We start from the raw sequence: 20,003 nt of genomic DNA on the forward strand, positions 1-20,003 counted from the left end.
ATCTCCATATTTGTAGGCTGAAAGGCTAAAAACAGTTTTGCGTTTTGTATAAAACAAAGTGGCTGTGACATCTCATATGATTTATAACAGACTGATCATTATAAAAATCCAGAAAATATTAATTTTGTAGGTCACATTTAAAATCAATTAGTTTCTCAGTCAGGAGCTCCTGCAATGTTCTTAGAGAAATCTTTCACAGATTTCATTTTGATTTTTAAAATAATCATTGTTTCACTGTGTAGCAAGGTTCCAACACACACAGGGTTTGACATGATTGAAACTCAGTTTATTTTGCTTGTTCAGTAGCTTTTGAGTTACAGCAATGGTGACACAAGGAACAGCTCCTTTTGGAGCGCCTCCACTCACACTTGCTCTCCTGAGCGTCTCCGCTGTCACTATATATAGGGGGGAGAGAGAGTCATCACTCACAGCACATAAACCTGTCTCCTCTGCCACCTCAATGCCGCCTGAGAGCTCACTGTATGCCCCTCCACTGCAGCAGGCCGAGACCACAACCCTGCCATACACTGGTTAAACAGTTTAAACTCAGATGTGGCTGATTCAGTTTTTTTGCTTTGCTTTTGACCTACAAAAACATCAGTGGGTCACATGAAGTAAGTTGGAGCAGTTACCAGCAACATAAATTTTAGCCAACTCAAAAAACTTTTTAGAGGTTTACTCGTGTGTGTCATACAACGTGTATTTTTTAATCCACTGATCAGGAAAAACAAAATAGTGAGGACCTAAAGTTCTGTTAGTCCATCAGTGTGTGAACCATTTGTATTTCTGATGTTTTTGTGGTCAACATTAGAGGCTCACACCTGCAGAGCTTTGCTGCTGCTGTACCCACATTCTCACAGAAATACTTCCCCTTCACTTTTCAGAAAAAATAAAATAAAAAAAATCGACTTCATAGGTACACATCTTCTCTGTGTCCTTATCCAGCTGCTAGCAGTGGTGTTTGCTGCAATATTAACATGTTTCATTTTGGGCGACAACACACAAATTCTTGTTCAGAAAGTCTCTTCACCTTTTTATGTGCTGACAAACATGAACGGTGTTTTCTTTGAATGAACCATATATTTCACTCAGTATTAATCACACATTAAACTTCTTCTTTTATTCAAGATAAAGGTTTTCTCTGCGGTTGTCTTCCTTATAAAGACTGCATGTTAAATATATCAAACATAAAAATCAAAATGTTAAAAAGCTCACTTATTCAGTTTGTGAATAAAGAGAGAGGGAGGATAAGAACATTTGAAGGCTGTAGATTCAATAAATTGAGAACAATTGATGGAGAGTAAACCACTGATGAGGAAGTGAGCAGGAAGTTGAAGCTGTGTTCATCTCTGAGACCGTCTCATTTGTGAATGTGAGAGCAGAGAGTAGAGACTGACAGACAGAGAAGTACGATGGCTGCAGTCATGTGGATTCAAATGTCTTCATTCCTGCTGCTGATGCTTCAGATTACAGGTAAGGAAACACAGAACACACACACAATAGTATGTTCTTCCTTTAACTGAGGAAGACGTGTTTCCTTTGTAACTCTGAGTTTTCTGGACTCTTGGAAACAAAAGATGAGAAATAAATGATCTAAAATAATCCTTAAACTAACTGTTAATCTAACTGCAGTGTTCATGTTATAGTTTGTCACATTTCACTCTCCTGTCCTCAGCAGAAACAACACCACAGACTTTGTCGTTAAGAGCTGCCAGAGCTGGACATGACATCATTTTGTCTTGTGAAAATGTGATCGATGGTCAACATAACTGTGACTATACTACCTGGATATTCAGTGTTTCAAGAAACACACCATCAGTAGAGCTGGTAGCTCATGGACAGATTAAAGAAAATGTTACAGCTGAATACACCAGACTGAATGTTACAGCGAACTGTTCTCTGCTTATAAAGAAGGTCAAAGTTGAGGATGTTGGTCGTTACACCTGCAGACAGTACAAAACAAGAGGAGGACAACAAGAAGGTCCAGACTTTATGATTGATCTGTCTGTTATTAACAGTGAGTATTTACATCATAAAGTTTTTAGTTCAAACTTGGAACAAACTGAAATATACACCTGCGTCTATGTTTGCGTGTATGTTTGCAGGTGTATGTATAACTTGTACATATCTTTCTTGTGTAAATGTAAATTTGTCTGTTATTGTGTAAATACTTACACTATTGTGTACTCCACACACGGAGAGATGCCAAACTGCCTTTCACTGTTCTTGTAACAGTGACAATAAAAAGCTATTCTATAAAAAAAAAACTTACAACAGTATTTATTACAGTGATGATGCCCTGTTGTTTTTCTCTTTCCATTTCTCCATCTTCACCAGTGACTGAACATGAGAACAATGATAAAGTCATTGTGAACTGCTCTGTGCTGACACATGAACACTGTAGACACACAGTGGAGTGGCTGCATGAGGGTGAAAAGAAAATATCAGACGTGGAGATAAAACCAGGCTCCTGCTCTGTGACTGTGACATTTAAAAGATCTCACCATGATCAGAAGTCAAAGTTTTATAATTCATTGAAGTGCAAAGTGACAGATGATTACACTAAAGAAGAACAACTGTTTCCCTTCAAACTCAAGTCCTCAGGTGAGAAAACAGGTGAGATTATCTTCAAATCACTTCACAATGATGAGCAGACTGATTTAACTGACTTGACTATAAATTATAGCAGTATATCTATTGTTGTAAACGTAGTTTGCAGCTTTTTATCTTTGTTTTATTTTGTTATTTCATTTCTTAGGTGAAAACACAAAATCAACAACTGCAAAATTCACCTCAACAACAACAACAATGAGATCAATAAAATCTTCTCCAGAACCAAGAAAAACCTCAGAAGGTACTGACATCTGAAATACGTTTTATAATTCATGCCCTTCAAATTCAAGTTGTCGGATGAGAAAACAGGTGAATTTATTTTCATGTCACCTCACAGTGATAAGCAGACTGATTTAACTGATTTGATTATTAAATATTGCAGCACTCTACATTATCTATTGTTGTAAAAATAGTTTGCGGGGGGTGTTTTTTGACATCATTTTTTTTTCATTTTGTTTTTTTTTTTCATTTTTTTTTTAGTTTTTCATTTTGTTTCACTTCTTCCATGAAGAAACTGCAACATTTGCATCGACAACAACAAAATCTCCTCCAGAATTGAGAAACATCTTTGGTATTGACACGTGAAATAACCTTATAATTCATACCCTTAAATTCAAGTCCTCGGTTAATGAAACAGTTAAGAATATGGTCACATCACCTCACAGTGATGACTTGACTGGTTTGATTGTTAGATATTGCACCACTCCACATTATCTATTCTTGTAAAGATAGCTTGGTGTTTATTTTTTTCTTACAATCATTTTTATTTGATTTTGTAATTACATTTCTTTAGTTCAAGATGTCACAAAGACAAAATCAACATCAAATATCTGAATGTCAGACTGACACTTGGGTGGAGAAATTCAGTGACAGTTGTGATTATAAAACTTAAATTCTGAATGTCAGGTGGACTCTGGGCTTTAGTTAGACCTCTTTCACACAGGCCTACAGACTGTGAGCGCTGACAGGAAGTGGTCACTACGGAAAAATGTGTGTTCACAGCTTCAAAGTGTAACTGGTTGCAAACAGGTCTATGGTGCTGTACTGAAAACCTCCTTGTGATTGCTTTGGTCACTAGCAGGTTAACACAGTCGGCCATAGTTTCCATAGAAGATGCAGACACGTCTGCAAATGCTTGCTTCTGTTTGTCTTCATGCAAACTGTGAGTGACCAAAGAAATCACCAGGAGGATTTTGGTGCAACATTCTCTTTGTAAGTGATCTCACAAAGTTACAGCCAGCAGCCACTGAGGCAGAGAAGACAGATTTGTCCCTACAAAAACAGATTATCACTCTGATTCTGTGAAACTTGATCAAAATCATATTTTTGTTTTATGACAAACAATTTGAGATACATGGAAGCAAAAAAAAGAAATAAAAAACTTTGAAAATACTAAATGCAAAATAAAATGTATTTTCAGTGCTTTTAAGCACATTTAACTTATTTATGTATTTGATCATCAGTATTAACAGCAGGCTTAAAATTTTAAACTAATAACAAAAATATCAAAACTGAATGTTTTCATCACATTGGAAACATTTATTCTTTTCACAGAACAAAAAGCTGAAGTCTAAATGGTTTCATTGTTTTCAGGTTTTCTGTTCAGATGCATCATCGTGTCTGTGGGTTTCGCAGCACTCCTAATATCTGCTGTTACAGTCAACATGTGGACAAAAACCAAAGGTGAGAACTTCACAGATGAAACTTTTATACAAGAAAAGCTTTGATAAACTTGCAGTTTTAACTATTTCAGCTCTCTTTTGTGACTTTTATCTTTTCAGGAATCAAAACACAGATGAAAGGAAACACTGTGAGTTTTACTCTGTTATAACTTCACAGAGCAAACAACATGTTAATGGTATTTATTCTTTTTCAACTGTGGATGTACAAATGAAAGAAGACAGAATACACAGTTTTAACCATGTTGCAGAAACACTTATAACCTTTTTTTGTTACTGTTATTGTTTTATAGAGAAATGTGGAGAATTTTGAGACTAAATAATAAATAAATAAATAATTAATAATAATAAGATAAACCACCAGAGAGATCATCAAAAGCAGCATTTCAAAGAGAGAATCTAAAGTGTGTAGTATTGTTTTCCACAGGTGCATAACGAAGAAGATGATGTTACTGTGAACTATGAAAACACTGGAGACTCTGCTGCTTCTGTCAAACTGCACCGATCAACAACTTCAACATCAACTCACCTCAGAAATGAAATTAATTATTTTATTATTCATTTATTTCATCTCATTTTCAGAAAACAAATCATTTTCTATGTGCACTTCGCTTCATCTAATAGGAAAGATAACATTAAATAATCATTTATTCAATAGTTATGATAATCGATGTATGTACACAGAGAAATCACAGAGCAATTTATTCAGCCAATAAAACCTTTGAATCAAACTGTGAGTGAAAACAAACCTGAGAGAGGACAAGTCAGAGAAACAGATCAGGAGACAAAGAGGTGGTATTGATCGCTGAATGAAACTTTCTGAAACGCTGAAGTTGTTAAAAAAAAAAAAAAAAAGGGTCATTACTCAAAGGTTTTCAACACAGTCCTCTTTGGTGACATCTGGTGGACAAAAGTATGAAGAGCAGCTTCATACTTCATACTGTTTCATTATGATTGACCACTCTACAGGGCTCAGTTGACAGCTTCTGTGTGATATCAGGTTACAGCTGTGGTGCTTTGAATGTTTTTTGGGGGGGGAGTGAAAAAATAATGTAGCAGGTAGCAAAATGTTCATGGTAGAATCACTTTGTTTGATCTCTCCCTGGATGGCCGAGGGACCTTGGCATCTTCTGGCAAAGAGGAAGAGCAACAGCCCTGTAACTCAGTAGGGTGGGAAACAGACAAATTCTGCCCTCTGCTGGGAAAAGGTAAAATCTGCATTCCACTATAAAAAGCAAGTGTATAATCACTGGATATTGTACTCTTAGAAGCTCCTCCACTGTCAAAGCATCCTACACTTCCAAACATGGCTAAGCTACAAAAGAAAAAACAAACAAAAAACAAACAAACAAAAGGAACAAAGTTAAGTAATATGCAAAATAAGGCTGGCAATCAGATTGGGAACTTGTCCAGGTTGGATCTCACCTCTTGCCCTCTGGTAGCTGCAATAGCTTCCAGCCCCACCGTAACCCTGAGAAGGAAGAGAATGGATACATATAAGTTAGATTTATACATAATGTTTATTTTAACAAACCATTTTACAGCAACATAAACAGACAAATAGGTCTGTCTCAGTTTAGTGATCATAAGTTTCTGGTGTTTCTCTGGTCAAATCCACAAACACATTTTCACTTGGATCCCAGTCACGGAAGCGTTGGAGGTAGTCCGTAAGAGATTACAGGATGACCCCAGCCTCAGCAACAGGACCACTCTCAGCATCGACCAAGTGTGTTTGCTTTTGGAACTGTGTCTTCATTACACCTACTTCACATACAAGGGTCAGAAACATGGGTGTGCCATGGGCTCCCCAGTTTCACCCATCGTGGCCATTTTTTACATGGAAGAAGTGGAAAAGAGGGCTTTGCTATCCTACTCTGGAACACCACCAAGCCATTGGTTCAGATATGTGGCTGACACCTGGGTGAAAATCAAATCTCAGGACGTACCACAATTCATTAACACTTTAACTCGGTGGACCAACACATCAAATTCACCAGGGAGGATATGAAAAGTGGCAGGTTAGCCTTCTTAGACTGTGAGATTTCCATCAGTAATGGGGGACATCTAAAAGCTGACGTGTACCGTAAACCTACGCATACGGATCAGTATATAAGGTTTGACTCTCATCATCCACTGGAGCACAAACTGGGTGTCATTAGGACACTACAACACAGAGCGAACACCATCCCCACTGACACAGCGGCCAGGGAGGCAGAAGAACAGCACATCAAGAAGGCCCTGAGTAAATGTGGTTATCCCAGCTGGACTTTTGTCAAAGCTGGGAAGGCGCCAAAAGAAAGCTCCAGCCGATCCAGGAGAGAAGGACAGCTGCTGCCTAAGCGAAAACCTGTAGTCATCCCGTATGTGTCAGGAGTATCGGAACAGTTGAGATGCATTTTTTCTAAACACCGGGTCTCTGTGGCTTTTAAACCCCAAAACACACTGCGCCAAAAATTGGTCCACCCCAAGGATCGGGTCCCCCAACACAAACGAGTAACATAGTGTACGCTGTAAGTGCCAGGAGGATTGCCAGGATTTATACATCGGGGAAACCAAACAACCTCTGGCAAAGCAAATGGCACAACACAGAAGAGCTACCTCGTCAGGCCAGGACTCTGCAGTCTATTCCCACCTACAGGCCAGTGGACACTTTTGATGAGGATGTACACATCTTGGACAGGGAGGAACACTGGTTTGAGCGCGGAGTCAAGGAGACCATTTACGTGAAAAGGGAAAGACCATCTCTGAATCGAGGAGGGGGCCTAAGGGTACATCTTTCGCCATCTTACAATGCTGTGATTGCAGCCATTCCCCAACTCTCTGTGAATGGTACTCATGGCCATTGATCAGTGGGCATTGATCAGTGGTTGTTGATCAATGGTCATGAGAATTTGCATAATTAAGATTAAGGAACTGACCTCACAGCCCATTGTTCCTTCAGTGGGCTGGTTTCAGTCATTATGCAAATGTACTGTTTATAAGATTGGGGAAACCTGCAGTCAGCTGAGACTGAAGAAGTCACTTGGATGAGTGACGAAACGTTTCTCCCACAAAACGCTACGTCCAGATGAACAGAATCAACCTTTGGAGAACCACTAACACATTCTTCACACATTTGATTTCCTCTAATCAAGAAGGTCAAGATGGAGAGAGAGCTCTAAGGCCATGTCCAGACTAATACGTTTTCATTTGAAAACACATCTTTTTCTCTCAGTTTTGGCCTTCCGTCCACACTGAGACGGCGTTTTCAGTCAAGGAAAATGCAGCGTTTTGAAAACGCTCTCCAAAGCAGATACATTTGAAAACGCCGTTTTCACATCGCAGTGTGGACAGCGAACCCGGAGCCTTTTTGAAAACGATGACACATTTTAGTCATGTGATGCAGTCATGTGAGCAATTAAACTAAGATAGCGGAGGGCATTATACAGCAGTTGTTTTCTTTGCTGTCAATTTTGACAGCCCTATTAAAGATTAATATCAGTTTGTACATGCTCCAGCTAGCAAGAACTCCACCTCATTGTTAGTCCATTTAAAAAACTCGGTGCTTTTCCTCAACATTTTGCCACAACGTTTCAAAGAGCCGCAAAGTAAACAAACGGCAGACAGAAATGAGGCAGGTCGAATCTTATTGCGTTTCACGCATGCACAGTATTGGAACGTAAGCATTTTCTTCAGTTTCAATGTGGACGCACAACTCTGTGAAAACGACTGAAAACGATAGTGTGGACGTGGAGCGTTTTCAGACGAAAATGCCGTTTTCAAATTTATCCGGGCTAGTGTAGACGTAGCCTAAAAGAAGAGACTGAAGTCACTATCAGGAAGTGACACCTCATAGTGACTAATTTATCTCAGAGGTAAAGACCCCTTAAAGCTGCCACGCCTCTGGTAAGGGAGGGTGTGTAGAGAACTTTTTTATTTTATTAAACTGTCTTTATTGTAAAGACATTTTTCCTGCTCCAGCTTTGATCCCCTGAACAAAATCCCTAACTTTCCCCGCATTCAAGTTGACTCCCTGAAGTGTTCTTCTGCTCTGCCTGCCCCCCTCCAGGTCAATTCAGTGCAATTCAGTTTTATTTATATGGCACCAAATCACAACAACAGTCGCCTCAAAGTGCTTTATATTGCAACGTAAAACCCTTCAAATGCCCTGAACTTCTGAAACCCCACATCTGTCTCCTGGTATTTGACTTGCATTTGACCTTATTTGCTTATTGATTTTTATTTTGTCTTGAAGAAATAATTTTGCAAAAGTCTACTTTCACAACAAAATAAACAGACATATAATGATGGAAAATTGTCATTTTATCATGATGTTTAACTCAATAAACCTGCAAACTTCAGCTGCTCTTGTAGCCACATTCTCAACAAAACAGCTATTTTGGTACGCAGAGAAAATGACATCAGATTTCTAAAGAGGTCTCAGACTACTGAGACTTGTTCTGACGGCATCATTGTTTTGCATCGATGATATTAGGAGTCAAATTCAGGTGGCAGAATAAATTAACTCTTTATGTCAGTTAATGTGCAATCTCAAACATCACACTGAAACCTGGTTGTGTTTTTTTTTTTCTAATAATCACAAACTAAAAAGAAATAAAAGAGAGCTGCATTTCTCATTACACTTATGTCAACTGGCAATCTTCACACATTTGACTTCCTGTAATCTATTGCTGGCAAAGATGGAGGCAGATGTGATAGAAGAGAGTGAAGTCAGTAGCAGGAAGTGACACCTCAAAAACCCCACAAAGCACAAGTATTTATATTTAACAAGTCAAATCTTTAGATGCAGTGTCATTAGTGTGTATGAGTACAGAAGAAGCACCATGGTCCCATTCAGATGGATTTTATTCTTTCTACTAATACTTCAGTGTAGAGGTAAGGACACACATTACATTACAAATATTGCATTAATACGTGATTTCATTAAGTAATATGACTTTACCTGTGAAGGAGTATTTGGGCAACATTAAGGAAAAAAAATATTATGGATCACTCTGAGAATAAAGTCAAAATTAGCTTTATTATAAATTAAAGTCGAAAATCATTTCTATGTTACAACTATGTGCTTAGTAGCAGCAAGTGAACAATCCATCTCCACAGAGATCATGCCAAATTGCCTTGTAAAAGATATTCATGATAACTAAGAACCCATTATTTGGCTCTTGAAAAAAATTAAGAAACATAGCAGTAGAGATCATTATTCTAGTAGCCAAATCTAGTAGACGGAGTATTGTGGTGAACTGCTCTGTTGCTTTAAATCAGCCACAACTGATCATGTGCTTGGTAAATATCTCAGGCAACAGAAATCTGAGAAAGATGAGGAACAAGAACAGGAACCAGCCCCTGCACGGCATGTACCACAGGCAGATAGAAGAAGTTGTTTGTATTGGGGAATCCTACCAATAGCTAGACAAAGCTGGACTGAAAGAAATCAGAGAGGCATTAGTCATGGCAGCACAAATACAAGCTTCCAAGTACAAGACCCAGCACATAACAGCAGGGTGCAAGATGCTAGCAGGCAGGACATGCATGGAACACCATATCCATATTTTTATGTTCATCACATTATATTATTTTATTATCTCATTACCAGAGTTGGGATTGTTGTTTAAAAAATTACATATTCCACTTTTCTTAAACGTAAAGTTATGTAAAGCAGTTACATCTAAGAATTACTTATTTATTCATCACACTACTTGTTACAGTAGTGTTACTTTAATGTTACTCTGTAAAATGACCTAAGATTTATTACCACTTAACAATATAAAGTCGACAGCTACAGTTCCGCACACCAACACAAAATCCTGTCCTATTGAGGACACATGTGTAAATAATTTTACAAATCTGTTTATCAGGAAATATTTATAAATGACATTATAATAATAATTACAGTTCAAGCTGTCACAGTTGTGATTACAGTGATACATTTAAATTCCCTCGTGTTGTTTTTCTCTCACAACATCTTTATCTTCAGCTGGGACTGAACATCTGAGCAGTGTTAATCTTGAACGGCTCTGTGTCGATACATCAACCCTGCAGATACACAGTACAGAAAACAATATACCCTCAGTGATGGAGATAAAATCAATTAAAAACCTGTTTTGATTTCACTGTAATATTTACAACTTCTAACATTAATCAGAAATCAGAGTTTTCTTTAAGTTGAACGGTGTAAGTGAAAAATCACTGTGTTTTGCTATAACCATGCATTTGTTTCCTTTGAGTCTATACTGAGGTAACAGAGAGATTATGAACTGTTATTACCTCAAATTTCTGTATATAATTACTCAATATATTAGAGTTACACTATCAATTTCTAGGTATTAATTTTTTTTTTCGCATCCTACAAATATAAAGTATTGACTTACAAGTTACATAATGTACCAGTTTTTGGCTTCTGTAGTTGTAAAGATAACATGTAATATTTTATGTTGGACAGTTTTTTTTTTGCATGTATTTATTTAATTTTTATAGATTTTTTATTATTATTTCAGGGAACAGTACAACAGCAGCACAACCAAGAACATCAAACTCAACAAGTACAACTACAATTAAACCTACTCCAACAAATGGAACAGAAATGATTTCATCAGGTAGTGACTGAACCACTCTTATCTTTTTAAGCTTAATGTCTCAATGACAGACAAACATAACACTGACTGTATTTAATGAGCTTGGAAAGAAAAGCGTCTGGACTTCTTTAGGTTTCTTGAAGAGATAGCCAGAGCAACATCACAAATACCGGGCACACTGTACTACCGGGCTTCGAGTAACAATCCAGCGCCGACTGCCGTCTGGACACACCGTTAAATACCTCAGCCCAAAACGGAGAATGATTAGTGGTAGCTGGATGGACAATTAGGGCCTAATCGTCCATCCAGCTACCACTAATCCAGCAGCCTAGCGGAGGTGCTTCCAGGTCAGGGGTCGCCACATACCACAAGCAGGTCGTCCGGGGAGGACCATTCGACCATGACAGAAACATCTTCAAGAAATCTAAAGAAGTCAAGATGCTTTTCTTTCCAAGCTCCTTAGACTACGATGGCCTGCATGGCTGAGAACCTTCACAGACACTGACTGTATTTATGTATTTACTGTGAAACTGAGTTTGTGCAAAGAAGAAAAAAAACATAATGTTTTTTATTGTTATCAGAGATGTATTATTGTGTCAGTGGGTTTAGAAGTCCTCTTATCATATCTTGTTACAGTCAACATTTGGACAAGAACAAAAGCTGAACAAAACGTTATTTATTTTTTAATACATTTCTTAATATTTAAGGGGACAGCACAACAACAACAATATCAATGTCGACAAATACAACTACTATATCACCATCAAGCCAACCTACATCAATAAATGGAACAAATGGAAAAGAAAAAACAGGTACTGACTGTATCTTTCACACCTTTTTAAGCCTAGGTCTGAATTGTAGAGTTTAGACGTTAGCTGTGGCTCCAGAAATTCATTATCCATTGATATATGCCATTCATAAAGTTAGCTGTATATTGTTCACAACATCCAAAGCTCAACATTACCAGTGATTGTGGTTTTAATTTTTCTTTCCAGAATTTTGGAAACGGTTTATCATTGTTCTTGTGGGAATTGTGGTACTAATACTTGCTATAGTCATCACCACATGGAGAAAATCAAACTGTGAGGAAAAACAATTACAGCTATAGTTGAAAGTATAATTGAGAACCTTGGATTTGAAATTCTAAACTCCTTTTTTCTTGTATTTTCATCTTTTTTTTAGGAAGCAAAACACAGATGGAAGAAGCGACTAAGGTGGCGGGTGAACGCAGCTGCCAAAAAAATGTATGTAGCTACTTTTAGAAAACTCATTTATTCGAAGTCCCAAAAATGAGAACAGTTTCACACATTTGAGAGACTGAGTGTAAACCCTGATATGACTTAGTCCAGCAGCCGGTCAGAACAAAGTGAACAGACATTATTCTCACAGCTATTGCATTTTATTTGAAATGTAGTGTTACGTGCGTGTGTTGTTCGTTTGTATATCAATAATACTTAATTGAATAATATCAACATTAGTAATATCAATTATTACTCCCACTGTACTTTAAATTTGCTTTCTTGTAAGTTTAGCATGTACTAATTAAAATGTTTTTTGTGGAAAAATAAAATATAATGTAAAAAATCCCCCCAAAAACATCTCTGATGTTTCACATTCCATTAAGCTGCTATAACACAAATGAACACCTAACTAGCTGCATATAAAACCAGAAATTATAACATATATGATTTAGTTTAAGTTATACTGATGTTTTAGCTTACAAATAAATAAAAACATGACTCACAATATAACAAAACCTGAGCTGAGGAGAGTAAAAGAACTACTTAGTGAGACAGTCGAAGCAGAGTGCTTCAGATAGGAAGCCAACAGAAGAGGCAATACCCTTCAAGAGTCAGAGCAATGGTACTGAAGAAGAGCATGGGCAGGTAGTCACAGGTTGGGAATCAGATGGCTGAGGCTAGCTCTGGTTCAGATGCTGTCACTGGAAAGGGTGTGTCCTGTCATGACTCTGGATCAGAAGCTTGGGAGGCTGAGCCAAACAGGAGCTTAGGAGCTAGAGAGGCAAAGATCAGCTGTGACTTTGATACTGTAGCAGGCTGATATAGGAGGCAGGCTGTAACACTGAAATATGCGAACAGCAGCTGACTCTGGAGCATGGCTGGCACGTTTGAGAGCAGACAGTGGTGAGGTTGGGAGCGAGGCAACTGGTATGACACTAGCTTTTGGCTAGAAAACCTCTGTACAAAACAACGGTTGCATTGTTTTATCGTGTAACAGTGTCTCATGTGCTGTCCTTGATTAAATAAATTTAAATAACTAGCTAACTGGGCAGAAAAAGACTTGTGAAAGACAAGAGTGGTTTCTGAAGTGAAGACTGGAACTCTATTGGACAGGGCAGTGATAAATCAGTAGCAGTAAAAGCTGCGTCTACTATTGTCATTTCCCCTTCCTGTTATCTCATCACTATTATTAAACCTCTCTTGTTTGTACTGAGCTCTGACATTTCACTGCATACCTGTGTATCATTTTATTTTAGATATATTATGACTCTGATCTTTAATCAGGGAGCTTTAAAGAAACAAAGAATTGTACAAGACACAGAGCAACTTTTCTGGTCGTAAGGAAAAAATAAACACTCAGAAACTTAATCTGTAACAATATATGTTCAAAATGTTTATTGTTTGGGATGGATCTCGTAAATTATCATGTAATTTATGTCATGTTAGAGTGATGCATATCTGGTTATTTTCAGAGGGCCAAGCCTCTGGTCATGTACTGCTGAACTTCCCTTCAGTCTTTGTCAGAAGAAAATTATGTTTTGATCAGTTACATGAAATGTATTCTTTATATCAGTGAAGCACATGTTTACGTGACTTTTGACATATACCTTGTCTGTGATAAACAACTTGCAGCTTCCCCTTTTTGTTCTAGAACATACAGATTTAGAAAAGGGGAACCTCAGCTCTGAGAATAACTCTGTGACAGCAACACATAGACACATACACAGACACAACTGTATAAATAAATCTCGCGGACGATGATAGAGCGCGTGTCCGTGAGTGTCTCCTATGCAGGCGCTCTGTGACCGTCCTCGCGAGTAAAAAGGCAACTGCAGTGTTTGTGTGTTTTCTAACTCAGGTGTCTCAGCTGAACAAAGAACGGCAGGGTGATTTAAAGAAATCCCCTGTCAGTCTTCAAAAGAAAACAAACAAAGAAAGACTCACCTGTTCCATACCCAGTGTGGTAAAGTACCATTATGTCATATATCACCAAGAGCCCTGTTTGCACATGGTCTATAAAAGTGAAGAGTTCATAGATATGTTTGACTTCCTCTGTGCTATTTCAGATCAGGTAATTACTTTACCGTTTAAACAATTCTAAGCAAGTTAGTTGGCAAAATCCATGAAAACTAGATGTCAAAATGGTCCCTTTTTATTTTGTGCACAAGTGTAGCAAAAATTAATGATTAAAATCCTGAATAAAATCAGCAAGGTTACGATATGGGAGGAGACAGAATGAAGTCATTATGAGGAAGTGACACCATATAAACCGCACAAAACCCATTGTTCTCGGAGTCATTTTAGAAACAGTTTCATCTGTGACAAAAAGTAGAAACAAAGAAAGACAGAGGAGCTCAGTGGTTCCACTCATTGATGCTTCAGTTTACAGGTAAGTGTTAACATAAAGAAAAGCAAATAAACATATTACAAATCTCCATTAATATGTTACTTTATTAGGTGCTGCTCCTGTAACTATGACATGTTTAATTATCTCTTGGAAACCAAAACTCTGCTATAAACCTTCATCTAAAATGATCCTCGCATTCATCATATAATGAGAACATGTTCTCATTATATGCCAGTAGTGACAGAACATTATTGTGACATTTGCAGTCTTTTAACCTTAATCAGAACTTCAGAAAATTTGACTCCTAATATCAGAAAATGTTTTTTTTATTTGTTTTATTTGTTTAATTTTGTGTTTCATCACCAATAATAGTTACGACAACAGTCACTGTGTCACTATGTGATTAACTGTGTTTGTTGTTGCTGAAAACATCCAGCTCATCATCGCAGCACCAGAAACTGTGTAGAACATGTTTTCGTTCTTTCTCCAGATCCACTGTAGATTCTTGTTGTTCTTGTTGAATAACTGCAGTGTTGGTGAAAACTAAAAGTGAGAGGATTTAAAGATTAAACCTTAGGGTTAGCATATATGATGACAGACCTCAAAGGGTTAACTTTTCTACACAAATATTATGTATCTATAGTATTTTAACAACAACCTATTTCTTGATCATAAAAAAAGATATCATTGATATCAACTTATTCAGGTTTTCCTGATGTTAGCAGAAAAATAATAGTCTTCAAAAAATTTTTCTCGGGTTCTTTTGTACCTTATAGGTCTGGGTGTGGTGATGACAGTGGTTTCTAAAATAGTCGACTACTGAGTAGACTCCTCTTACTTCATTCAGTTTCTCTTTGATAAAATGTATTTGGAAATAAAAGCCTTATTCTTGTTGTAACATGTTCAATGAATAAAACAGATCAAGGAATTCAGTTGAATAAAACAAACAAATCACTTGCAGATCACCTTTCAGTGTTTCGGCTCTATGAGACATGAAGTCTCGTAGAGCTGAGACGCCCTCTAGGGGTGGTATTAAGGGTATTAAGGTTTTACAACATTTCTTCACTATTTGAACTTTCTGTTAGACATGATTTGTTACTTTTTTCTTAATTTTATGTGCTAATTAAAATTGGTCAATCCTGACATAATGTGAGTATTACTTGTGATATTGTGTCATCACTTTACGCCATGCCGCTGATACTTAAATAAATATTGCTTTCTCTGTGCAAAGTTTGATCGGGCTAGAGATTTTCATGCATTCTCATATACAGTCCCGCTACATTTTAAGTTCACTTTATACTTAAACACCTCTTAACCAAGGTAGACAGTTATACACAAATAAATGCACAAATATGCTCATGTGACCACGAACAAAAACTGGTGAAGGTAAAAGGAACTTCCTGAAGACCTGCCCATTTTTTAGCAAGATCAACTAAAAATTTAGTTCAAACTCTGCTGGAAGTTTTCTTCCTCATAATCAAACATGTGACCTCAAAAACACATCAGATTTAACTCTTTTCTGTCAGAGTTGGGCTGGCTGAAGTTTTAATGGTGACAATGAAGAAGAGATCAGAAATCACGAATGTAGCTGTTGATGGAAGCGAAAACCTTACTCACCACAATGAGATACCACATGAGCGGGCTGGTCAGTCATGCTTATTTGCCACATTAAAATGGTATGAAAGATAAAAGAAAAGATAACATTGGATCTGAAGTATTTAATGTTCAGTATTTTTCTCTCAGGTGTAATTTAAAATATATATATTTTTCGCATTGACTTTATCCACCCCTTTGTGACTAAAAATAAAATGTTCAAAGACAAACGTGCTGATGAGGAAGTCACACCTTGGTATTCACAGGAAGTACGTACTGTTTTAGTCTACAAAAGAAGCAAAGTTTCAAACTCTGTCACTGGCGAGTGTGAAACAAAAAAAGACAAAACAGAGACAAAGAAACAAGATGGTTGAGAACAGAAAGATTAAAATGCCTGTAACTCTGATAGTCATGCTTTTGTTTACACATAAAGACTCATATAACACCGGTTCAATTTTTATTTTAAAAATAAAATAATTATGCTGGTTAAATTCATCTTAATGTTTATTGTGTGTTGTCACTGCGAAAAGCTGGGAAAATAGAGTTTGCATCTGACCACACATTGCTAGCATGATAATGTTTATTTTTTTAAATGCCATGTTTATCAGAAGTATTGGTATTTTCAAAGAAAAACCAGTTAGAAAATTCTTTAACAAAATCTGAGACACACAGAAAAGTGAATTTTAGTTAATTTAATCTTTTGCAAGGGAGCTTTAACAAACAAGAAGCTTATTGCTAGTTCTCAAAGGGGAAAACCCTTTATATACAGATATTACATCATCATATTTGTTTTTTTTATATATTTGTGCTTTGGAATGTAACCAGATTTCTTCCAGAATTTTCTTGCCAGTCAGCAACTATCTTGGTAACACCACTTAAGTTTGTGTGTTGTATGCTAACACGCTTACATCATTATCATATATGTAATAATACTCAAGCTTCATCTTGTAAATATCACAGTTACCATCAATAATGGTATGTGCAAACACAATAAAACAAATATGGCTCCTCCCTGCAGGGTTTTGTGGTATGTTTATTTATGCTTCAGAATGAAAAAAAAAAACTTCTTGCTTCGCAGCCACTGTGGCCACACCCTCACCATTTATTTGGGCAGTTAAATAAACATAGTGTGAGAGTCATAAGTTTAAATATAATAGTTGAAGGAACATAAAAAAAACAAATGTCTAAAAGTACCAGCCAAGTCTCATTAAAGTAAATCAATAATAAACAAGGTAAATGGGAAAATGAGTTAGGTATAGCAATTGATGATGAAGAGTGGAAAGATGTCTGGAGTTATGCCAAATCAATCTCAGTTTGTAATCTTACCAAAGCAATACAATTAAAAATTACACAGAGAATGCATATATCCATATTTCGCAGACATCAGTATAATCCTATCTTTTCACCCATGTGCCTTAAATGTAAGACAGAAATTGGTACCTTAACTCACAGCTTCTGGTCATGTTTGAAATTGCAAGAATATTGGTCTAATGTGTTATCTGAAATGGAGAAGATTTTCTGTTGTGAATTGGATATGGACCCTATGTCTCTCATACTGGGCCTCCCCAGCCGGCGGTTAATATCCAAGAATAACAGGAGATTGTACTGTGTTCTCACCTATGCGGCGAGGAAGACTATATTGCTCCAATGGATTAATGAAAAAGCACCAACTATTAAAGGTTGGCAAAGAGTAGTGTTGGATCTAGTGCCATTGGAATATCTTACATGTGTACTTACATCTCCCTGTACAACTCCTCCATCTAAAACATTGTAAACACTGCAGTAGTTACACCCTTTTTACACACGCTCTTTTCTACTCTGTAATATTCTTGTCAATTTTCTTGATATTTATTTATAATCACCTCTGTTAATTTTTGATATTTATAATTGAGTGATCTGTATATATTAGTGCTATTTCCTAAATGTGTAAAATCTGTAACATAATGTATTGTTTGGAGTTTAGTCTGTTACTGTTACTATTTTTAGAATTTCTTCTTGGACCAAATGTAACCCACATTATTTCCTATAGGGATTAATAAAGTATTCTGATTCTGATTCTGATGGTTTCAGGATACATGACCTGCCATTATCCAATGACACATCTGCTTACCTGTATCTTTTGCTCGTTTCTCCTCCTCTTCTTTTTTCTCCTTTTTTTCTAAACTGAGCACCTGATGGCTTTGAACTTTTCTTGTCCATCTTCCATTGGTTTTAATTTTGCACTCCAGTATGAACACCCATCCCCCAACCCGAGGATCACCATAACCTAATAGACCTACACCTTAGTTCACAGATATGCTTTGGGGTTTATTTCTGGTATTTCGCACAACATAGGATTCAGATCAGGAATACATAATGGGCTTGGATTTACAACATTATGAATGAAATGTGCTCTATTTGGAAGAAGCCGGCCCCCTCCCCTTTCGACGGGTTGTGTGTGAGACTTTAAATCATCAAACTGTAAATTATAAATTTTAAATTGTTATTGATCCCTTTACCCCTCGTCCTAAAGTGTATATTTATTTTCTTACTCTTGTTATATTTATTGTTTGTTTACTTGCACTGCTGTAACTGGAGCCCCGTCGTCTCGTCTCTCTATATACTGTACTGTATGTAGCGGAGATGACAATAAAGTTTACTTTGACTTCAGCAGCAAGCAGGCGCACCGAGGGCTCTCGCGCTCACTTTATAGAATTTCGAAAAAACATCGGTGCAAATTATAAGTCTGTATCATACTGTCTGGTGTTTTCGTGTTTGTTGTTTTGTTTTTATTTTGCGAGTTGGTTATTAGGTGCTGCCAGTGAATCCGGCGCACCGCCCTCTCTCCTCCCTGTGCCGCAAGCAGCAGGCGCACCTCGGAGGGCGCCCTTACTCCCAGCAAATGGGCGGCAGAAAACCGACCGGTGCCTTTGCCATTCCCAATATGCGCTGGCTGATGTCGGGGCAGCATGAGTAGCACGTGCCCGTGATGCCGCCCCCACCACGATGCCGCCCTGGGCAACCGCCCATGTCGCCCCTATCAATAACCGCTGCTGCTCAAAACTTATGTCAAAATAAGTTTCACAACATTAAATCTGAATGTCATGGTCTTACCTGCAATATGTTTAACTCTTTGTCATGGCTCATGATGAGATTGAATACAGGCAAACAAATAACATGTGAAAAAGTATTATTATTAATAATTACTATTAGTGTATTTTTTAAATAAAAAGCATGGTTTGTACAAGGTTGTTTTTTTTCTCTTATTTCTCCAGGCCTGTCCTAATCAGCTTACTCAGTCTGTATGTATCACTAGATCCAATCCTGCTCCCCCAGCAGACAAAAGTAAGGGAGACCGGAGATGTCATGTCTTAGTTGAGAGACTGTTTGCTTCAAGGCCACTAGAGGGTGCTGCCATAAAACTGTAATAAATGAATTGACCTTTTAAAATGCTCACACTTAGTAAAACATTTCAAAAAGTGCTGAGGTTGGAACATTTTTAAAAATTTCTTCTTCTAATTCTGTGTTATACACAGATTACATGCTCATATTATTTACATTTGTTACTTCATTCTTTGTAACTGTGGCTTTTTCAGCGTGTGCCAAACAACCTCATAATGGGGTTGGTTGGCAAAAGGGCGCACAATTTAAATCATGAATAAAATAATTTCACAGCAAGTTTTAATGCTATCTGTTTGCTAACTGATATCTAAATCTTGTTGGTCAGCTGATACTAGTTTGACATTTTTATATATTACAGAAAATTGGACAGAAAATCTGCAACATTTTGCAGCACATGTTTTAGGATTAAAGCTTCCTTAGAAAAAACTCTGCCCCTTCTTTGACACAGTCTCTGTGTTGGGCTTCCATTTCAAACATCCTTTGCAAAGGAAAAATACATGAAATGAAAAAGGTAAAAATGTTAAAATGCTTTTCACTAGTTTGAAAGAGGGGAGGGCATTCAAGGAGATGAAAATAA

General features: G+C 37.2%; 1 protein-coding gene across 1 annotated transcript; it reads left to right on the top strand.

Annotated features, from left to right (window-relative positions):
• Positions 1-1,383: 1,383 nt before the first annotated feature.
• LOC106096954 (uncharacterized) lies at positions 1,384-4,935 on the top strand. The gene is made up of 7 exons (XM_025899061.1): positions 1,384-1,473; positions 1,676-2,017; positions 2,338-2,616; positions 2,759-2,854; positions 4,207-4,296; positions 4,395-4,423; positions 4,720-4,935. The coding sequence occupies exons 1-7, from the start codon at positions 1,413-1,415 to the stop codon at positions 4,933-4,935; spliced, it is 1,113 nt and encodes a 370-aa protein (XP_025754846.1). The 5' UTR covers positions 1,384-1,412.
• Positions 4,936-20,003: the final 15,068 nt, after the last annotated feature.

Source organism: Oreochromis niloticus, linkage group LG15 (genome assembly GCF_001858045.2).
Source record: "Oreochromis niloticus isolate F11D_XX linkage group LG15, O_niloticus_UMD_NMBU, whole genome shotgun sequence".
Lineage (NCBI taxonomy): Eukaryota > Metazoa > Chordata > Actinopteri > Cichliformes > Cichlidae > Oreochromis > Oreochromis niloticus.

What these genes read in the sequence shown, in the direction of transcription:
- LOC106096954 (XM_025899061.1), top strand. Translation starts at nt 1,413, where the DNA reads ATGGCTGCAGTCATGTGGATTCAAATGTCTTCATTCCTGCTGCTGATG. An exon ending in GTCCTCAGGTGAGAAAACAG is followed by an intron (nt 2,617 to 2,758) that starts GTGAGATTATCT and finishes TTCATTTCTTAG; the next exon opens with GTGAAAACACAAAATCAACA. An exon ending in CATGTGGACAAAAACCAAAG is followed by an intron (nt 4,297 to 4,394) that starts GTGAGAACTTCA and finishes TTATCTTTTCAG; the next exon opens with GAATCAAAACACAGATGAAA.